At 51.7% G+C, this 21,702-nt stretch overlaps 1 protein-coding gene across 1 annotated transcript in view; it reads right to left on the minus strand.

Annotated features, from left to right (window-relative positions):
• Positions 1–882: 882 nt before the first annotated feature.
• TSC1 (TSC complex subunit 1) overlaps positions 883–21,702 on the minus strand; it is a 40,384-nt gene continuing 19,564 nt past the window's right edge. Inside the window, 3 exon segments of the mRNA XM_075324396.1 lie at positions 883–1,731; positions 21,369–21,530; positions 21,649–21,702. The exon segment at positions 21,649–21,702 is cut by the window's right edge and continues 134 nt beyond it. Coding sequence (XP_075180511.1) covers positions 1,287–1,731; positions 21,369–21,530; positions 21,649–21,702 — 661 coding nt within the window. The 3' untranslated portion in view covers positions 883–1,286.

The raw sequence follows: 21,702 nt of genomic DNA on the forward strand, positions 1-21,702 counted from the left end.
TACCCCAACGCACGTTTCAAGCACCCCCTGAGGAACAGATCGCTTGAAACGTGCGTCGGGGTAAAGCAGTACATAGGACCTCTGACTAATTTGAAGGTATACTAATCCATAATTGATTTGCACATTACAGCACTTTATATTTCTTTAGGCATTATTCAGTATACCTCATGTCTAATATACATTACTTTAATATTTTGCACTTTGCTATATATAATTGATATTTATACATGGTTGGTCTTTGCATTAAGTACTTTATAACTTGATAAACTGCTGGTAATATATTTGGGAATTTGATCCAGTCCTGTACTTTAAATATTCGTAGAAAGTACAGGACTGGATCAAATTCCCAGATATATTAGCAGCGGTTTATCAGGTTATAAAGTGCTTAATGCAAAGACCAACCATGTATAAAATATCAATTATATATAGCAAAGTGCAAAATTAATATTAAAGTAATATATATTAGATATGAGGTATACTGAATAATGTCTAAGGAAATATAAAGTGCTGTAATGTGCAAATCAATTAGGGATTAGTATACCTTCAAATTAGTCAGAGGTCCTGCGTACTGCCGTACCCCGACGTGCGTTTCAAGCGATCTGTTCCTCAGGGAGTGCTTGAAACGCGCGTTGGGGTATAGCGGTACACAGGACCTCTGACCAATTTGAAGGTATACTAATCCCTAATCGATTTGCACATTACAGCACTTTATATTTCCTTAGGCATTATTCAGTATACCTCATATCTAATTTATATATAACTATTACTTTTAATATTAATTTTGCTCTTTGTTATATATAATTGATATTTATACATGGTTGGTCTTTGCATTAAGCACTTTATAACCTAATAAACCGCTGCTAATATATTTGGGAATTTTTTTTTTTCTACAAATATTTAATGTTCTTTTTAAAGAATTGAATAAAAATACTATTTTATCATAAAGTGGTCGCCATCCCCTTTATTTAGAATCCTTCACGGTTTCTCTTTTAAAGGCTTTTTGATACTTATGAATATTTAATGGTGATTTTATACGGAATATTTTGATTATTTATTCCCTCAATCATTGCATGAATGGAACGGCTGAGATGAAGGGGTTAAATAAAGCGGGAGTGGAGGGGTGTGACGTACAGGGGTTCCTTGATCCCCCCCCCCCCCCATCGTTTCCAGTGGTCGCCTACAGATGCACTGCAGGAGTAGCGCGACGCCGAGGAGTGGAGCCAGGAGCCAGAAGGAAGTAACACTGATTGCTCGCCTCCTAACTGTGGTGGTGATGATGTGTCTGCTTAATCGTAGTCCATGATTTGAAGTTCCGGCACGCGCTGGCTTCCCACGTTACTCGCCGACGAGCCCCCGGCCTCGGACCCCTCTCCCTGGCAGAGCTCGGTTTTCAGGATCTCGGACAGGCTGCTGATCCCTTCCTCGTCACAATGGCTCTCGCTCTTGTTCCGGAACAGCTCGCGGGCCCGGATGCCAAGAAAGCTCTTCGCGTTCGGGTACGAGCCGATAGTCAGACGGCCGCTGGGAGGCAACTCCAGCGCTTCTCTGATGCCGTGGGGCAAGGTGGTGGCCTTCTCCGGGGTGGAGTCGCCGCTACTACTACTATTGCTGCTGCTTCCGCTGCTGGACTGGGGGCTCGTGTGGGCCACCGCTTTACCACCATTACTGACGCTCAGCTCTTCCTTGATGGAGTCGTCCGGACTGGAAACATCCGCGTCGTCATTATCAAACCTGGAAAGTAGAACAAGATGTAAGAGTGGGCACCAGCGCAAATCGGTGGGGGTCCTGGCACAAGCCTCCGACAGAAGCCCCCGGGCGATTTTCCGTTTGTTTTTTTTTGCTTTTTTATTTTTCCGTCAATCTTGCCATATGAGGGCTTTTTTTGTGGGACGAGTTGTACTTTTTAAATGGAACCATAAGTTTAACCAAATGGGCTGCTTTCACACCTCCGGTTCTTCCTGTGCGGCACAATCCAGCACTTTGCAGAAAAACTGCAACCGTTTTTTTTTTTTGCCGCCGGTTGCGTTTTTTTTGCATAGACTTTCATTAGTGCCGGATTGTGCTGCATGGGCTTGCGGTTGGTCTGGTTTTTGCAGCATGCGGCAGATTTAGCTGATGCGGCGGCCGGATGGAACGCTGCCTGGCACTTTTTTTGTCGGCAAAAAAAAAAAAAAAAAAAAAAACCACCGCATCGTGCCCCATCCGGCCGCCACATGCGTTTTTTTCCACTGCGCATGCTCAGTAGCGTGCCGCAAGTGTCAAAAACCAGACGGGCCGCATGTCAAAAACTTATGCAAGGGATGCGGTATTGTCGCCGCATCCGTTGCATAGGTTTTAGAGCCGCATTGGCCGGCTCTGCTAAAACCAGAGGTGTGAAAGCAGCTATAGTATACTGGAATACAGCAAAAAAAATATAAAAATAAAAATATATATAATTTGCGGAAAAATTGCACGATTGTTTGAGTTATTTTATTCACCGCGGTCACTATATGGTAACACTGATGTGTTGGTGTGATGCCTCAGGTCAGTACGGGTTCGTAAACACTAAACATTTATAGGTTTACTTTTATCTAAGGGGTTTAAAATAATTCGGACATTTGGCTAAAAAAAAAAAAAAAAAAAAAAAAAAAAAAAAAAAAAAAAAGTGGCACTTTTTGCACCATTTTCCGCGACCCGTAGCGTTCATGGCTCAGTTTTTAATAATTTTCAATGGGGCAAATTAAGCAAAAAAAAAAAGAATTTTGTTTACTTACCGTAAATTTTTTCTTATAGTTCCGTATTGGGAGACCCAGACCATGGGTGTATAGCTTCTGCCTCCGGAGGACACACAAAGTACTACACTTAAAAGTGTAGCTCCTCCCTCTGAGCTTATACACCCCCGGACGAGCAGACTCAGCCAGTTTAGTGCAAAAGCTGAAGGAGAATAGCCACCCACAAGTAAAAACAGAGCAAGAACCGGAACAACCGGAGCCTCTCTACGACAACAGCCGGTGATAACACGCGGAACAAGAAATTGACAACAGGGAGGGTGCTGGGTCTCCCAATACGGCACTATAAGAAAAAGAATTTACGGTAAGTAAACAAAATTCTCTTTCTTTATCGTTCCTATGGGAGACCCAGACCATGGGACGTCTCAAAGCAGTCCATGGGTGGGAAATAAACACAAAAACTAAGAAGTAGGCGGAGCCTAACTTCACAAATGGGCGACAGCCGCCTGAAGGACGCGTCTGCCCAAGCTCGCATCTGCCGAAAGCATGAGCATGCACTTGGTAGTGCTTTGAAAAGGTATGCAGGCTAGTCCAAGTGGCAGCCTGACAGACTTGCTGAGCCGTAGCCTGGTGCCTGAAAGCCCAAGAGGCACCGACAGCTCTGGTCGAGTGTGCCTTGATCACCGGCGGGGGAGGCACCTGAGAACACTGGTAGGCGTCCGAAATGGTCGACCTAATCCAACAAGCTAGGGTCGGCTTAGAAGCCGAGAGGCCCTTGCGCGACCTGTGGTTAGCACAAAAAGAAGGGAATTTTGTTTACTTACCGTAAATTCCTTTTCTTCTAGCTCCAATTGGGAGACCCAGACAGTGGGTGTATAGCTACTGCCTCTGGAGGCCGCACAAAGAACTACACTTAAAAGTGTAAGGCCCCTCCCCTTCTGGCTATACACCCTCCCGTAGGAGTATGGATTCCTCAGTTTTAGTACCAAAGCAAGAAGGAGGAAAGCCAATAACAGTTTCAAAAACAAATTCAATCCGATAACAAGATCGGAGAACTTAAGAAACAACATGAACAACATGTGCACCCGAAAAACGAAACCCTAAGAACAAATAGGGCGGGTGCTGGGTCTCCCAATTGGAGCTAGAAGAAAAGGAATTTACGATAAGTAAACAAAATTCCCTTCTTTTTCGCTCCTAATTGGGAGACCCAGACAGTGGGACGTCCAAAAGCAGTCCCTGGGTGGGTAAAAAGATACCACATGAACGGGCTGTCAGACAGCCCTTTCCTACAGGTGGGCCACCGCCGCCTGAAGGACCTGTCTACCTAGGCTGGCATCTGCCGAAGCGTAGGTATGCACTTGATAGTGTTTGGTAAACGTGTGCAGACTCGACCAGGTAGCCGCCTGGCACACCTGCTGAGCCGTAGCCTGATGCCGCAATGCCCAGGACGCACCCACGGCTCTGGTAGAATGGGCCTTCAGTCCAGATGGAATCGGAAGCCCAGCAGAACGGTATGTGTGAAGAATTGGTTCCTTGATCCACCGCGCCAGGGTGGATTTGGAAGCTTGCGATCCCTTATGCTGACCAGCGACTAGGACAAAGAGCGCATCAGAACGGCGTAGAGACGCCGTGCGAGAAATGTAAATCCTGAGTGCTCTCACCAGGTCCAACAGATGTAAACCTTTTTCAAATTGGTGAACTGGATGCGGACACAAAGATGGCAAAGTGATATCCTGATTGAGATGAAAGGAAGAAACCACCTTGGGAGAAAACTCTGGAATTGGACGCAGTACTACCTTGTCTTGGTGAAACACCAGGAAGGGAGATTTGCAAGATAACGCCGCTAGCTCGGACACTCTTCGAAGAGACGTGACCGCCACAAGAAAAACTACTTTTTGTGAAAGCCGAGAAAGGGAAACCTCTTTCAAAGGCTCGAAAGGCGGCTTCTGGAGAGCAATGAGAACCTTGTTTAGATCCCAGGGTTCCAATGGCCGTCTGTAAGGAGGAACGATATGACAAACTCCTTGGAGAAACGTGCGTACTTTAGAAAGCCGTGCCAAGCGCTTCTGAAAGAATACGGATAGCGCGGAGACTTGACCCTTAAGAGAGCTAAGCGACAAACCTTTTTCCAACCCAGACTGCAGGAAGGAAAGAAAAATTGGCAATGCAAATGGCCAGGGAGAAAACCCTTGAGCCAAGCACCAAGCTAAGAATATCTTCCACGTCCTGTGATAGATCTTAGCTGAGGATGGTTTTCTAGCCTGTCTCATTGTGGCAACAACTTCATGAGATAAACCTGAGGCCGCTAGGATCCAGGACTCAATGGCCACACAGTCAGGTTCAGGGCCGCAGAATTCAGATGGAAAAACGGCCCTTGAGACAGCAAATCTGGACGGTCTGGTAGTGCCCACGGTTGGCCTACCGTGAGATGCCACAGATCCGGGTACCACGACCTTCTTGGCCAGTCTGGAGCGACGAGAATGGCTCGATGGCAGTCGGACCTGATTTTCCGGAGAACTCTGGGTAACAATGCTAGAGGTGGGAACACATAGGGGAGTCGGAATTGCGACCAATCCTGAACCAAGGCGTCTGCCGCCAGCGCTCGGTGATCGTGAGACCGTGCCATGAAAACTGGGACCTTGTTGTTGTGCCGTGACGCCATCAGATCGACGTCCGGCGTCCCCCAGCGGCAACAGATCTGCTGAAACACGTCCGGGTGAAGGGACCATTCTCCTGCGTCCATGCCCTGGCGACTGAGAAAGTCTGCTTCCCAGTTTTCCACGCCTGGGATGTGAACTGCGGATATGGTGGACGCTTTGCTTTCCACCCACGTCAAAATCCGCCGGACTTCCTGAAAGGCTTGGCGACTGCGTGTTCCCCCTTGGTGGTTGATGTACGCCACCGCCGTGGAATTGTCCGACTGAATCCGAATCTGCTTGCCTTCCAGCCATTGTTGGAAGGCTCGCAGAGCAAGATAGATTGCTCTGATTTCCAGAACATTGATCTGCAGGGTGGACTCTTCCTGAGTCCACGTCCCCTGAGCCCTGTGGTGGAGAAACACCGCTCCCCACCCTGATAGGCTCGCATCCGTCGTGACCACTGCCCAGGACGGGGGAAGGAACGACTTTCCCTGTGACAATGAGGTGGGGAGAAGCCACCAACGCAGAGAGTCCTTGGCAGTCTGAGAGAGGGAGACAGTCCTGTCGAGGGACGTCGATTTCCCATCCCATTGGCGTAGAATGTCCCATTGTAGAGGGCGCAGATGAAACTGCGCGAACGGGACCGCCTCCATTGCTGCTACCATCTTTCCTAGGAAATGCATGAGGCGCCTCAGTGAGTGCGACTGGCTCTGAAGGAGAGATTGCACTCCTGTCCGTAGCGAACACTGCTTGTCCAGTGGAAGCTTCACTATCGCTGAGAGAGTATGAAACTCCATGCCAAGATAAGACAGAGATTGGGTCGGGGTTAGATGAGACTTTGGAAAGTTGATAATCCACCCGAAACTCTGGAGAGTGTCTAGTGCCACCTTCAGACTGTGTTGGCATGCCTCTTGAGAGGGTGCCTTTATAAGCAGGTCGTCTAGATACGGGATGACCGAGTGACCTTGCGAGTGCAGAACAGCTACTACTGCTGCCATGACCTTGGTGAAGACCCGGGGGGCTGTTGCCAGACCGAAAGGTAACGCTACGAACTGCAGGTGTTCGTCGTGTATGACGAAGCGTAGGAAACGCTGATGCTCTGGCGCAATCGGCACGTGGAGATACGCATCTTTGATATCTATTGATGCTAGAAAATCTCCTTGAGACATTGAGGCTATGACGGAGCGTAGGGATTCCATCCGGAACCTCCTGACTTTTACGTGTCTGTTGAGCAACTTTAGATCCAGGACGGGTCGATACGATCCGTCCTTTTTTGGGACCACAAACAGATTGGAGTAAAAACCGTGACCTTGTTCCTGAAGAGGGACGGAGGTCACCACTCCTTCCGCCTTTAGAGCGGCCACCGCCTGCAACAGAGCATCGGCTCGGTCTGGTGGTGGAGAAGTTCTGAAGAAACGAGTTGGCGGACGAGAACTGAACTCTATCCTGTACCCGTGAGACAGAATATCCCTCACCCAACGGTCTTTGACGCGTGACAGCCAAATGTCGCCAAAGTGGGAAAGCCTCCCACCGACCGAGGGTGTGGGAATCGGAGACTGCAAGTCAGGAGGACGCCGTCTTGGCAACGGTTCCTCCGGCTGTCCTTTTTGGGCGTGACTGAGACCTCCAAGAATCTGAGCGTCTCTGGTCTTTTTGAGTCTTTTTTGACGAGGCGAATTGGGACCTGCCCGGTCCTCGAAAGGACCGATAACCAGACTGACCCTTCCTCTGTTGGGGTTTGTTTTGTCTGTGTTGCGGTAAGGATGAGTCCTTACCCTTGGAGTGTTTGATGATTTCATCCAAACGCTCTCCAAACAATCGGTCACGAGAAAAAGGCAAATTGGTTAAGCACTTCTTGGAATGAGAATCTGCTTTCCAATGTCTCAACCACAGGGCCCTACGCAAAACAACGGAGTTGGCTGACGCCACTGCCGTGCGGCTTGTAGCGTCAAGAACAGCATTAATTGCGTACGACGCGAATGCCGCCATTTGCGAGGTCAATGGTGCTACCTGCGGGGCAAATGCACGTGTGACTGAGTCGACTTGCACAAGCCCGGCTGAGATAGCTTGGAGTGCCCATACGGCAGCAAAAGATGGCGCTAACGACGCTCCAATCGCTTCATAGATGGATTTCAGCCAGAGCTCCATCTGCCTGTCAGTGGCATCTTTAAGTGCCGCTCCATCTTCAACTGCAACCAAGGATCTAGCTGCAAGCCTGGAAATTGGAGGATCCACTTTTGGACACTGGGTCCAACCCTTGACCACCTCAGGGGGAAAAGGATAGCGTGTATCTTTAAGCCGTTTAGAAAGAAGGGAATTTTGTTTACTTACCGTAAATTCCTTTTCTTCTAGCTCCAATTGGGAGACCCAGACAATTGGGTGTATAGCTATTGCCTCTGGAGGCCACACAAAGTATTACACTTAAAAGTGTAAGGCCCCTCCCCTTCTGGCTATACACCCCCAGTGGGATCACTGGCTCACCAGTTTTAGTGCCAAAGCAAGAAGGAGGAAAGCCAATAACTGGTATAAAGACCAATTCAATCCGAGGAAACATCGGAGAACTGAACCATACCACATGAACAACATGTGTACCCGAAAAAACAGAAAAACCCCGAGAAAACAGGGCGGGTGCTGGGTCTCCCAATTGGAGCTAGAAGAAAAGGAATTTACGGTAAGTAAACAAAATTCCCTTCTTCTTTGTCGCTCCATTGGGAGACCCAGACAATTGGGATGTCCAAAAGCAATCCCTGGGTGGGTAAAAGAATACCTCATGATAGGGCCGTCAAACGGCCCTCTCCTACAGGTGGCCAACCGCCGCCTGAATGACTTATCTACCTAGGCTGGCGTCTGCCGAAGCGTAGGTATGCATCTGATAATGCTTGGTAAAAGTAAGTAGACTCGACCAGGTGGGTGCCTGACACACCTGCTGAGCCGTAGCCTGGTGCCGTAATGCCCAGGATGCACCCACGGCTCTGGTAGAATGGGCCTTCGGCCTTGAGAGAACCAGAAGCCCAGAAGAACTGTAGGTTTCAAGAATTGGTTCCTCGAGCCCCCGAGCAAGGGTGGATCTGGAAGCTTGCGACTGTTTACGCCGACCAGCGACAAGGACAAAGAGTGCATCCGGGTGGCGCAGGAGCGCCATGCGGGAAGTAGAACCTGAGTGCTCTCACCAGAACCAACAGATGCAAATCTTTCTGAAATTGATGGACTGGACGAGGACACAAAGAAGGTGAGGTGATATCCTGATTGATATGAAAATGGGATACCACCTTAGGGAGAAATTCCGGAACCGGACGCAGAACTACCCTGTCCTGGTGAAGGACCAGGAAGGGAGTTTGTATGAGAGCGTTGCTAGCTCGGAAACTCTCCTAAGAGACGAGACCGTTACTAGAAGGCCACTTCCCGTGAAAAACGGGAAGGGAGACATCCTTCAAAGGCTCGAAAGGCGGCATCTGGAGAGCAATTAGAACCTTGTTCAGATCTCAGGGCTCTAACGGCCGCTTGTACGGAGTGCTGAGAAGACAAACTCCCCGTAGGAACGTGCGTACCTGAGGAAGTCGTCGTTTCTGAAAAAATACAGATAGCGCTGAGACTTGTCCCTAAAGGGAACTGAGCGACAACCCATTTTCCTACCTAGATTGCAGGAAGGAAGGAAACAGACGATGCAACCGGCCAGGGAGAAACACCCTGCGCCGAGCACCGAGATAAGAACATCTTCCACGTCCTGTGGTCAATCTTGGCGGACGTTGGTATGCTAGCCTGTCTCATGGTGGCAACCACGTCCTGAGGTAATCCTGACGACACTAGGTTCCAGGACTCAATGCCACACCATCCGGTTGAGGGCCGTAGAATTCAAATGGAAGAATGGCCCTTGAGACAGCCAGTCTGATTGGTCTGGTAGTGCCCCCGGTTAGCCTACCGTGAGGCACCACAGAACCGAGTACCACAACATCCTCGGCCAATTTGTAGCGACGAGGATGGCGCGGCCGCAGTCGGTCTTGATCTAGCGCAGTACTCTGGGCAACAATGCCAGAGGTGGCACCTAAGGTAGCTGGAACTGCGACCAATGCTGAACTAAGGCGTTTGCCGCCAGAGCTCGATGATTGTGAAACCGTGCCATGAAGCTGGCACATTGTTGTTGTGCCGTGACGCCATTAGATCGACGTCCGGCCTCTGTCAGCGGCGCCAGATCTCCTGAAACCCGTCCGGGTGAGGAGACCATACTCTTTCGGCCACACCTCAGCGACTTAGGAAGTCAGCTTCCTAGTTTCCACACTTGGGATGTGAATTGTGGATATGGTGGATGCCGTGTCTTCCACCCACATCAGAACCTGCCGGACTTCCTGGAAGGCTTGCCGGTTGCGCGTTCTTCCTTGGTGGTTGATGTATGCCACCGCTGTGGAGCTGTCCGACTGAAGTCGGATATGCTTGCTTTCCAGCCGCTGTTGGAAGGATTGTAGGGCAAGATACACTGCTCTGTGTTCAAGAACATTGATCTGAAGAGTGGACTCTCGCTGAGTCCACGTACCCTGAGCGCTGTAGTGGAGAAAAACTGCTCCCCACCCTGATAGACTCGCGTCTGTCGTAACTATCGCCCAGGACGGGGATAGGAAGGACCTTCTTTTTGACCAAGAGGTGAGAAGAAGCCACCACCGTAGAGATTCCTTGGCCGCCTGAGAAAGAACGACGACTCTGTTGAGGGACGTCGACTCCTCGTCCCATTGGCGGAGAATGTCCCATTGTAGTGGACGCAGTAAAACTGCGCGAAAGGAACTGCCTCCATTGCTACCATCTTACGTAGGAAGTGCATGAGGCGTCTCAATGTGTGCGACTGGTTCTTAAAGAAGAGCTTGCAGCCCGTAGTGAATGCTGTTTGTCTAGCGGCAGCTTCACTATCGCTGAGAGAGTAAGAAACTCTATGCCTAGATATGTTATCGATAGGGTCGGGGTCGGATCTGACTTTAAAAAGTTGATGATCCCCCCAAAACTCTAGAGAGTCTCCAGCGCAACGTTCGGGCAGTGTTGGCATGTTTCCTAAGAGAGTGCCTTGACAAGTAGATCGTCTAAATACGGGACCACAGAGTGACCCTGAGAGTGCAGGACTGTGACTACTGCTGCCCTGACCTTGGCGAAGACCAGTTGGACTGTCGCTAGCCGGAAGGTAGAGCTACGAACAGAGGGTGTTCGTCTCCTATAACGAAGCGTAGAAACGCTAGTGCTCTGGATCAATCGGCACGTGTGGATAAGCATCCTTGATGCCTAATGATGCTAGGAAATATCCTTGGGACCTTGAGGCGATGACATGGCGGAGGGATTCCATCCGGAACCGCCTGGTGTCCACGAGCTTGCTGAGCATTTTTAGATCCAGAACGGGACGGAACGGCCCGTTGTTATAGGTACCGCAAAGAATTTGGGGTAAAAACCGTGACCTTGTTCCTGAAGAGGAACGGGGGTCATCACTCTTTCTGCCTATAGAGTGCACCCTGTTTGCAGAAGAGCAGCGGCCCGGCCGGGAGGTGGAGAAATTCTGAAGAATCGAGTTGGAGGACGAGAAGTGAGCTCTATCCTGTACCCGTGAGACAGAATGTCTCACACTCAATGGTCATTGACCTATGGCAGCTAAATATCGCCAAGGCGGGAGAGCCTGCTACCGACCGAGGCCGCAAGTCATGAGGAAGCCGCCTTGGAAGCGGGTTTTCAGACTGTCGCTTTTTTGGGCGAGACTGAGCCCGCTAAGAATCTTAGCTCCTCTGATCCTTTTGAGTCCACATTGGACGAGGAAAAATGGGACCTGCCCGAGCCTCGAAAAGGCCGAAAACCCCGACTGCCTCTTGCTCTGTTGGGGTTTGTTGTGTCCGGGCTGAGGAAAGGATGAATCCTTACCCCTGGACTGTTTGATGGTTACATCCAACGCTCACCAAACAGTCGGTCAGCAGAAAAAGGCAACTGGTTAGGCAACCTTTTTTGGAAGCAGAATCTGCCTTCCATTCACTTAACGAGCAGACCAGGCTCTGCTTAAAAACACGGAGTAGCGGAGGCTACCGCCGCACGGTTCGCAGAGTCCAGGACAACCTGAATCGCGTAAGAAACAAATGCAGACATTTGAGAGGTTAAGGATGCCACCTGCGGCACAGATGTACGTGTAACCGTGTCAATCTGTGTAAGACAAGCTGAAATAGCTTGGAGTGCCCCATGCAGTTCCATCTCCCACTGCAACTATGGATCTAGCTACAAGCCTGGAGATTGGAGGATGCCGCTCGGGACATTGGGTCCAGTCCTTGACCAAGTCAGGGGACAGGGATAACGTGTATCCTAAGCCGTTTGGAGAAGCGCATATCTGGATAAGCGTGGTGTTCCTGGACTGCCTCTCTGAAGGCAGAGTGGTCCAGAAAAATACGTGAAGCTGACTCCTCCACTGGAGGAGCTGTGAGAAATAACCCACATTCTAAAGATGGACGCTATAAGATTATTTACTATGGCGTCACAATCAGGTGTATCCAGATTGAGAGCGGTCTCAGGATCAGAATCCTGAGCCGCTACTTCCGCCTCATTACACAGCGAGTCCTTCTGTTAGGACCCTGATGAAACCGAGGCCGCTCATAGCGAGCCCACTTAGGCTGTCTGGGACTGACGTCCGTGCAGAGCCGTGACTCTGGGATGCGTGTGACATTCCCGGAGCTGTTAGTTATTCACACTGAGGGGGGCCATGGATCAATGATTCAACAGTGCCCATATTGTGAGAGACATGTCCGGACTGCTAGGCTTCTAGTATCATAGCCATAGTCTCAGAAAAACTGTCAGTAAATACTGCAGACACCGTCCTCATCCCCTGGCCATTAGTGCATACAATGGGAGTCTATGTACCTGCCGGCCGTATAGCCGTACATGCTGTACCAGCTGTATAGAAAAACATGTGGTTCTGCACCTTTGTTTTACACAGAGAATATGCTGATAACTCCTCCGCATAATCCAGGAGGGTATATACAACGTGCGACCAAACAGTGCAATGTATATAGTACAAGCATATCTATAAGTGCACTTCTGCACTAGTGGGGTTAGCACCACAGGTGCTGCTTAACGCCTGTTACAGCGATTGTGTGACTATCAGAATGCCAGGGACTTCCACACTTGTCTCTGTATCGTACAGAAACTGACACTAATGGCTGCCGGTGTCCTTGTAGAGAAGGAAGCCGTGGGCGTGCCTGAGAAAGTGCGGGAATCCGGATTCACAGTGCACACAGTGAGAGGGGTGGAGTATGCAAAACATACTCCAGCTCTCAGCGCTGCTGTGCTATGCAGCGTCACGCCCCTACCCTGACTGTCAGGGCTGTGGGCGGTAACGAAGGGAGACTAGGCCCAGAAGCCGGGGACTCGAGTTATCAGCGCGGCCGCCGTAAAAGCGCAGGCCGCGCTGAAGTCCCCGGCGCACTACAAGTGCCAGCCGCGCCGCAGTCCCAGCGGCCGGCGCGACCAATTCCCATAAGTGAGCCTGCTTCAGCAAAGCTGAATGAGGCCATGGCACAGGCGCCGCAGCGCTGATGTCCCCCGGCGCACTACAACACCCAGCATGCTGCGGTGTGAGCGCCAAATGCACGGGGACACAGAGTACCTTGAGGAAGCAGGGCCATGTCCCTGATGTACTCCGCTCCATCCAGCATCTTCTCCAGGGGCTGTAGATGGAGCACGGTCTCAGTGCCTGGAGACCGGTAAATCCCACTTCACCCAGAGCCCTGTAAAAAGGGATGGGGAAGGAATCAGCATGTGGGCTCCTGCCGCCGTACCCGCAATGGGTACCTCAACCTTACAAACACCTCCGACATACAGTGGGGTGAGAAGGGAGCATGCTGGGGACACTATATGTGTCCTCTTTTCTTCCATCCGACATAGTCAGCAGCTGCTGCTGACTAAAAAGTGGAGCTATGCGTGGATGTGTTGCCTCCTTCGCACAAAGCACAAAACTGGTGAGCCAGTGATCCCACTGGGGGTGTATAGCCAGAAGGGGAGGGGCCTTACACTTTTAAGTGTAATACTTTGTGTGGCCTCCAGAGGCAATAGCTATACACCCAATTGTCTGGGTCTCCCAATGGAGCGACAAAGAAAACGCCTTTCCGGATAAGCGTGGGGTTTCTGGATTGCGTCTCTAAAGTCAGCGTGGTCCAGAAAAGTGCTTAATGTACGCTTAGGATATCTGAAATGGATTCTCTCGTGCTGCGAAGCCGACTCCTCTACAAGAGGAGCTGGTGGGGAAATATTTAACATCTTATTGATGGACGCTATAAGATCATTAACTATGGCGTCACCATCTGGTGTATCTAGATTGAGAGCGGTCCCAGGATCAGAATCCTGATCAGTTACGTCCGCCTCATCACCCATAGATTCATCTCGCTGGGATCCTGACCATTGAGATGAATGTGAAGGCCCGTCATAGCGAGCCCGCTTAGGTTGCCTGGGGCCATCGTCCGAGTCAGAGTCTTCACCCTGAGGTGTATGTGCCCGTCCCGGAGCTTGGAGGTAATTCAGCTGAGGGGGACCAGGGGGCAATGATTGCACAGTGTCCGTGGCCTGAAGTACAGGCCTAGCTCGCAATGTGTCAAGAATTTGTGACATAGTGAGAGACATTCTGTCAGCAAAAGCTGTAAACTCAGTTCCTGTCACCTGGACAGCATTCACAGGTGGTACACCCTGGGTCACGTCCAGCAGAGGTCCCGACTGTGCAAGTGCCGCAGGGGCCGAGCACTGCACACAATGGGGGTCAGTGGAGCCTGCCGGTAGAAAAGTCCCACATGCGGTACAGGAAGCATATAATGTCTGTGCCTTGGCACCCTTGCGTTTTGTGGACGACATGCTGTTGGCTCTCTGCAATGTGAGAGAGTCTATAGCCAAAGGGCGACCAGCGCTATGCAGTACAAAGTATTTGCAGGAACAAAATACTAAGATTACTACTGGCACAAGAGGGGGTGAGCCCTGAGGGCTGCTTACCGCCCGCTGAATAGTGGGTAAGAGGCGCAGAATTCCTTGTCTGGGTCTCCCCGGCTCCCCTCTGCAGCTCAGCGTGTCAGCAGGAATGGCTGCCGGCGTCTGTGGAGAGGGGCGGTCCGTGGGAGTTCCCAAACAAAAGTGCGGGAAACAGTGTCCCCTCTGTGCCTATTGTGAGGGCTGGAGTATGTAAAAACGACTCCAGCCCTCAGCGCTGATGCACTGACCAGCGTCCCGCCCCTCTCCTGACTGGCAGGTCTGGGGGCAGGAACGAACGGAACTAGGCCGCAAAAGCCGGGGACTCGAGTTATCAGCGCGGCCGCCGTAAAAGCGCGGCCCGCGCTAAAGTCCCCGGCGCACCACAAGTGCCAGCCGCGCCGCAGTCCCAGCGGCCGGCGCGACCGTTTCCCAAAAGTGTGCCTGCTTCAGCGAAGCTGAATGAGGCCATGGCACAAGCGCCGCAGCGCTGATGTCCCCGGCGCACTACAACACCCAGCATGCTGCGGTGTGAGCGCCAAATGCACGGGGACACAGAGTACCTTGAGGAAGCAGGGCCATGTCCCTGATGTACTCCGCTCCATCCAGCATCTTCTCCAGGGGCTGTAGATGGAGCACGGTCTCAGTGCCTGGAGACCAGTAAATCCCACTTCACCCAGAGCCCTGTAAAAAGGGATGGGGAAGGAATCAGCATGTGGGCTCCAGCCGCCGTACCCGCAATGGGTACCTCAACCTTACAAACACCTCCGACATACAGTGGGGTGAGAAGGGAGCATGCTGGGAGCCCTGTATGGGCCCTCTTTTCTTCCATCCGACATAGTCAGCAGCTGCTGCTGACTAAAAACAATGGAGCTATGCGTGCGTGTCTGACCTCTTTCGCACAAAGCTAAAACTGAGGAATCCGTACTCCTACGGGAGGGTGTATAGCCAGAAGGGGAGGGGCCTTACACTTTTAAGTGTAGTTCTTTGTGCGGCCTCCAGAGGCAGTAGCTATACACCCACTGTCTGGGTCTCCCAATTAGGAGCGAAAAAGAAAGAGAGGTGCACCGCCTAAGAGCAGCGGTGCGAGACAGATAGATCCGGAGCGCCCGCACCAGATCCAGAGTATGCAGCGCTTTTTCAAAGCGATGAACAGGAGCCGGACAAAAAGGCAGGGTAATGTCCTGGTTAAGGTGGAAAGGAGATACCACTTTAGGAAGAAAGTCCGGAGTCGGACGGAGAACCACCTTGTCTTGATTGAAAAAACAAAAAAGGTGACTCCGAAGAGAGCGCGGCCAAATCAGAGACTCTCCTGAGGGAAGTTATGGCCACTAGAAAGACCACTTTCTGTGAAAGACGAAACAAAGAAACCTCCCTAAGGGGCTCAAAGGGGGGTTTCTGCAAAACCGTGAAAACCAAATTAAGGTCCCAGGGATCCAAGGGCCGCCGGTAAGGCGGAATGATGTGAGACGCACCTTGCATGAAGGTGCGGACCTGAGCCAGCCGAGCGATACGCCGCTGGGGCAACACTGACAGAGCTGAGACTTGACCCTTGAGAGTTGAGGGACAGTCCCAGCTGCAGACCGGACTGTAGAAAGGACAGAAGGGTCGGCAAGGAGAATGGCCAAGGAGGATGGCCGGAAGAGCGACACCAGGACAGGAAAATTTTCCAAGGCCTGTGATAGATCTTGGCGGAGGAAGACTTACGGGCCCGAGTCATAGTGGAGATGACTTCAGGAGGGATACCAGAAGCCGTCAAGATCCAGGACTCAAGAGCCACGCCGTCAATTTGAGAGCCGCAGAAATCTGGCGGAAAAACGGACCTTGTGAGAGAAGGTCTGGACGGTCCGGGAGATGCCACGGCACCTCTACAGACAGATGGAGCAGGTCTGGGTACCAAGCTCGCCTGGGCCAGTCCGGAGCAATGAGGATGACTCGACGGCCCTCCATTCTGATCTTGCGCAGGACTCTGGGCAAGAGAGCTAGAGGGGGAAACCCGTAGGACAGACGAAACTGGGACCAGTCTTGAACCAGAGCATCCGCGGCGAATGCCTGAGGATCGTGGGAGCGAGCCACGTAAACCGGAACCTTGTTGTTGTGACGGGATGCCATTAGGTCCACGTCCGGAGTGCCCCATTTGCGGCAGATTGACTGAAACACTGCCGGGTGCAGGGACCACTCGCGACTGTCCACGGTTTGTCGGCTGAGATAATCTGCCTCCCAGTTTGATGCCTGGGATGTGGACTGCGGATATGGTGGAATTTGAGTCCTCCGCCCATTGAAGGATGCGTTGTACCTCCAACATTGCCAGGCGGCTGCGTGTCCCGCCTTGGTGATTGATGTAGGCAACCGCTGTCGCGTTGTCTGACTGGACTCGGATGTGCTTGCCCGCCAGCAGATGGTGAAAAGCTAGGAGAGCCAGAAGCACGGCTCTGATTTCCAGCACATTGATCGAAAGGGCTGACTCGGACGGAGTCCAAGTGCCCTGCGCTCGGTGGTGGAGACATACCGCTCCCCAGCCGGATAGACTGGCATCCGTGGTGAGGATCACCCAGGACGGGGCCAGAAAGGAGCGCCCCTGGGACAGAGAGAGGGGCCGAAGCCACCACTGAAGAGAGCTCCTGGTCTGCGGCGACAGAGCCACTAACCTGTGCAAGGAAGAGGTCCGCTTGTCCCAACAGCGGAGAATGTCCAGCTGCAGAGGACGCTGATGGAACTGGGCAAAGGGAACAGCCTCCATTGACGCCACCATTTGACCCAGCACCTGCATCAGGTGCCTGAGGGAATAACGGCGGGGCCTCAGCAGAGAGCGCACCGCCAGATGGAGGGACTGCTGTTTGACTAAGGGCAACTTCACAAGTGCCGGCAAAGTCTCGAACTGCATCCCTAGGTACGTGAGACTCTGGGTCGGAGTCAGAGTGGATTTGGGAAGATTGACAAGCCACCCGAATTGGGCTAGAGTGGCGAGAGTGAGCGAGACACTCCGCTGACAGTCCACGCTGGATGAAGCCTTGACTAGAAGGTCATCCAGGTAAGGAATCAGTGCCAACCCCTGTAGGTGCAGGACCGCAATCACTGCTGCCATGACCTTGGTGAATACCCGAGGAGCTGTGGCCAACCCGAAGGGGAGAGCCACGAATTGGAAATGTTCCTCTCCGATTGCAAAACGTAGCCAACGCTGGTGTGACACTGCAATTGGCACATGCAGATAGGCATCTCTGATGTCGATGGATGCCAGGAAAACCCCTTGGGTCATTGAGGCAATGACTGATCGCAGAGACTCCATGCGAAGGTGCCGCACCTGAACATGCTTGTTGAGAAGCTTGAATCCAGGATGGGCCGGAAGGAACCGTCCTTTTCGGGGACTAGGAAGAGATTTGAGTAGAAACCTCTGAACCGTTCCCGGGCGGGAACCGATACAATTACTCCGTTGGCCTGCAAGGATGCCACGGCCTGTGAGAAGGCGGCGGCCTTGGAGCAGGGGGGAGTTGAGAGAAAAAATCTGTTTGGCGGGCTGGAAGAGAATTCTATCCTGTAGCCGTGGGAGATTATATCCCGCACCCACTGATCGGAGACGTGTTGAAACCACGCGTCGCCAAAGTGGGAGAGCCTGCCACCGACTAAGGACGTTGCTGGTGCGGACAGATAGTCACGAGGAGGCTGCCTTGGCGGCAGCACCTCCTGCGGTGTTTTGTGGACGCGCTTTTGGGCGCCAGTTGGATTTCTGGTCCTTGGCTGAGTTAGTGGCCGAGGGCTTAGAGGACGACCAGTTAGAGGAACGAAAGGAACGAAACCTCGACTGATTCCTGCCCTGGACAGGTTTCCTGGTTTTAATTTGTGGCATGGAAGTACTCTTCCCGCCAGTAGCTTCCTTAATAATTTCATTCAGTTGTTCACCGAACAGCCGGGAACCAGCAAAAGGGAGCCCAGCAAGGTACTTTGATGAAGCGTCTGCTTTCCACTCTCGAAGCCACAAGATCCTGCGGATAGTGAGGGAATTAGCGGAAGCCACCGCCGTGCGGTGAGAAGCCTCCAGCATGGCAGACATGGCGTAGGATGCAAAAGCTGAAGCTTGGGAAGTTAAGGTAACCATTTCGGGCATAGACTCCCTGGTGAGGGAATGCATCTCCTCTAGAGAAGCAGATATGGCTTTAAGAGCCCGCACTGCTGCAAAGGACGGGGAGAACGAGGCTCCTGCCGGTTCATATACAGATTTGGCCAGAAGGTCAACCTGGCGGTCAGTGGAATCCTTAAGGGAGGTGCCATCAGCCACCTCAGGTGGAAAGGGAAAGCGGTCATCAGAACCACGCTTTGGGAAGCGTTTGTCAGGACAGGCCCTAGGCTTGGTCACAGTGGCCTGAAAACTGGAGTGGTTAAAGAACACACTCTTTGCTCTCTTAGGCAAGGTAAACTGGTGCTTTTCTGCCAGAGAGGGTTGCTCCTCTGATACTGGCGGATTGAGATCCAGTACAGAATTAATGGACGCAATCAAATCACTAACATCTGAGTCACTTTCGGACAGATCAATGGGGTACATTGAGTTAACCTCCGAGCCCCCCGTAAAGACATCCTCCTCGTCCTGCGAGTCAGCTTCTGAGACCGAGCCGCGGGACGAGAAAGGAGAGGGGACCCTGCGTCTCTTCTCAGGAGGACGGGGTCTGGGACCAGATGAATCCTCTGTGAGCTCCGGTCCTGAGAGACCCCTAGCAGCAGAGGCGCCCTGTGAAAGGGGCTGATGCATGTTCAGCAAAGTCCTGGACAGAAGTCCCATGGAGTCGGCAAAAGACTTGGAGATAGACCTAGAAAAGGATTCTACCCAGGCCGGGGGTTCAGCCACAGGAGCAGGAGCAGCCGGAGAGACCACTGGGGGTGAGACTCCTGGCTGAGGCACCGCCAGGTTAGAGCAGGCCTCACAATGTGGATAGATGCTCGGTTCAGGCAGCAGGAGCCTACATGCAGTGCATACTTAATACAGCTTTGGAGCCTTGCTCCTCGTGTGAGACATGCTGCTGAAGTGGGGGCTCTGCCAGAGAATGAACCCCAGAGAGTATAATCAGAGGTCCACAACCGGAGCCGGTTGTGGCTTACCAGACCGCTGGAGCGGTGTTGTGTGCCCTCCAGATCCCGAAGCCCGGACCCCTAAGCACAGCACCTCAGCAGAGATGCTGCAGACCAGTGCTGCAATGACTGATCGCAGAGAGAACGCTGATAAAATGGCCGCCGGAGCGAAGAGAGGGGGCGGGACTTGCTGAGGAGCAGGATCTGGAGGGCCATAGAGACCTACAGCGGAGGGGACACACTGCAGTGGGGAGTGTCCCTCCCCTGTGCAGAACGGCCGCCGGGCGGAAATGTCATAAAACACACTCAGCACACTCTCCCACAACAATTAAGTTCAGGGACCCCCAATATATAAACGTCTCAGGTACTTAGCTTGCTGAGACGCAGGGTTCCAAGTCCCTGGGGATGAGTGCTCCGGTCCAGCAGGGTCCTGAAGGGCTGCGGATGGAGACCGTGCTGGCTCCCACTTCAAGCCAGAGCCCAGGAGGGATGGTGAAGGAGCGCGGCATGTAAGGCTCCAGCCTTGGAATCAACCTTAACAACACCGCCGACACAGTGGGGTGAGAAGGGACATGCCGGGGGTCCAGACGTGGACCCGCTTTTCTTCAAACTCTTTCCAAAAATTAGATGAGAATGCATGTGTGGATGTATGCCTCCTGAACACAAAGCGATAAACTGGCTAGATCTTGTTCTCCAGGGGGTGTATAAGCTCAGAGGGAGGAGCTACACTTTTAAGTGTAGTACTTTGTGTATCCTCCGGAGGCAGAAGCTAAACACCCATGGTCTGGGTCTCCCATAGGAACGATAAAGAAGAAGAAAAAAAAAAAAAAAAAGGCTTATTTTAAGTTTGGATAGAGATATCAAAAATATATATATTATAAATATAATATAATATAATATAATATAATATAATATAATATAATATAATATAATATATATATATATATATATATATATTTATTATATACACTCCAAACCTTTAGAGAAGAAGAAAAAAAAAAAAAGGGTTGATTTTATTTGCCCCATTAAAAAATTAAAGGGTTAAAAAAAATTAAAAAAATTCTATATCTATTTTATAAAGAGCAGCAGTCTGATCACTCATTGATTTCTCCTGATCAGAGCTTCACAGCTCTGATCAGCAGAAATGCTGCTCCCTTGTTGTCTTGTTGCAGCCGACACTGCGCTGGCTGTAAGGCCGGGGCCACACGGGGCACTGGCGCGATTCTCGCATGACTCGGCTCGCGCTGGGAGCACACCAGGAGCCGAGTGTCATGCTAGTATCCCTGTGACTTAGGTCCGACTGTGCGAGTGGACCTCAGCTGCGGGGGGGGGATGGGCCAGCACAGAGGAGAGGGAGGGATTTATCTCACTCTCTCTCCTCCGTAGCCGGCTATTGCGATTATCGCTCTGCACGCGCGGTACACCGGTGTACCACGAGTGCAGTGCGATTTTTCTCTCGCCACATTCACTTGAATGGGTGCGAGAGAAAAGTCTCGCATTACACCCGCAGCATGCTGCGATTGTTTTCTCGGTCTGAGAAAATAAAATCGCTCATGTGCGCTGACACACAGGCTAGAATTGGTCCGAGGGGAATGCGATGTTTTATCGCACTCCACTTTCACAGATTTTCTCGCCGTGTATCTTAGCCCTTACAGGAAGTGAGCCATGATAGTGACAGGAGTCATCACATGAGTCAAGGCAACCATTGGCTCCCTGTGATCACATCACAAGGCCTCTGATGGTGGCGGATAAGTGCGCGTTACCCACTGCGGGCTTTTTTTTTTTTTAATCGCGGTCACATTTTGACAGCACGATTTAAAGAGTTGACAGGTGCAGGTGGATCACGGATCCACCCATGCCTGTTAGCCGCACATGTCTGCTGTTTAGAGTCAGCAGACATGTGCGGGGATTACCGCCGGCTCACCGCAGCAGCCAGCGGTGATCACCCCATCATTTAGGACGTACTGTTACGTCCTTTCTCGTGCAAAGATGGACACTCTCACCAGCTCACCTTTCCTCCGCCACCTCTGCGGTTTCGGCCTTTTCTTCCTTCACGCTCTTTAACAAGCCCTCCTTCTCCAGCTGGCAGTACAGGCCGAGGATCTCCACCTCGAAGACCTGGCTGATCCTTTTCTGCGCGTTGTACTTGCTCTCTGCCGCCTGGAGCTGCGCTCTGAATATACAGACAGGAGATTAGGAGGCGGCGCAGGTGGGGTGGGGATGGGAGAGGTGGGGGTGGGGATGGGAGGGGGTTTGAGGGTCTCCATTCCCTCCGAGGACTTGGTCAATACCTGTGCTTCTGTTTCACATCTTCCAGGAATTTCTTCTGCTCCTGGAACAGCAGC

This window comes from Anomaloglossus baeobatrachus, chromosome 9 (assembly GCF_048569485.1).
Source record: "Anomaloglossus baeobatrachus isolate aAnoBae1 chromosome 9, aAnoBae1.hap1, whole genome shotgun sequence".
NCBI classification, from domain to species: domain Eukaryota; kingdom Metazoa; phylum Chordata; class Amphibia; order Anura; family Aromobatidae; genus Anomaloglossus; species Anomaloglossus baeobatrachus.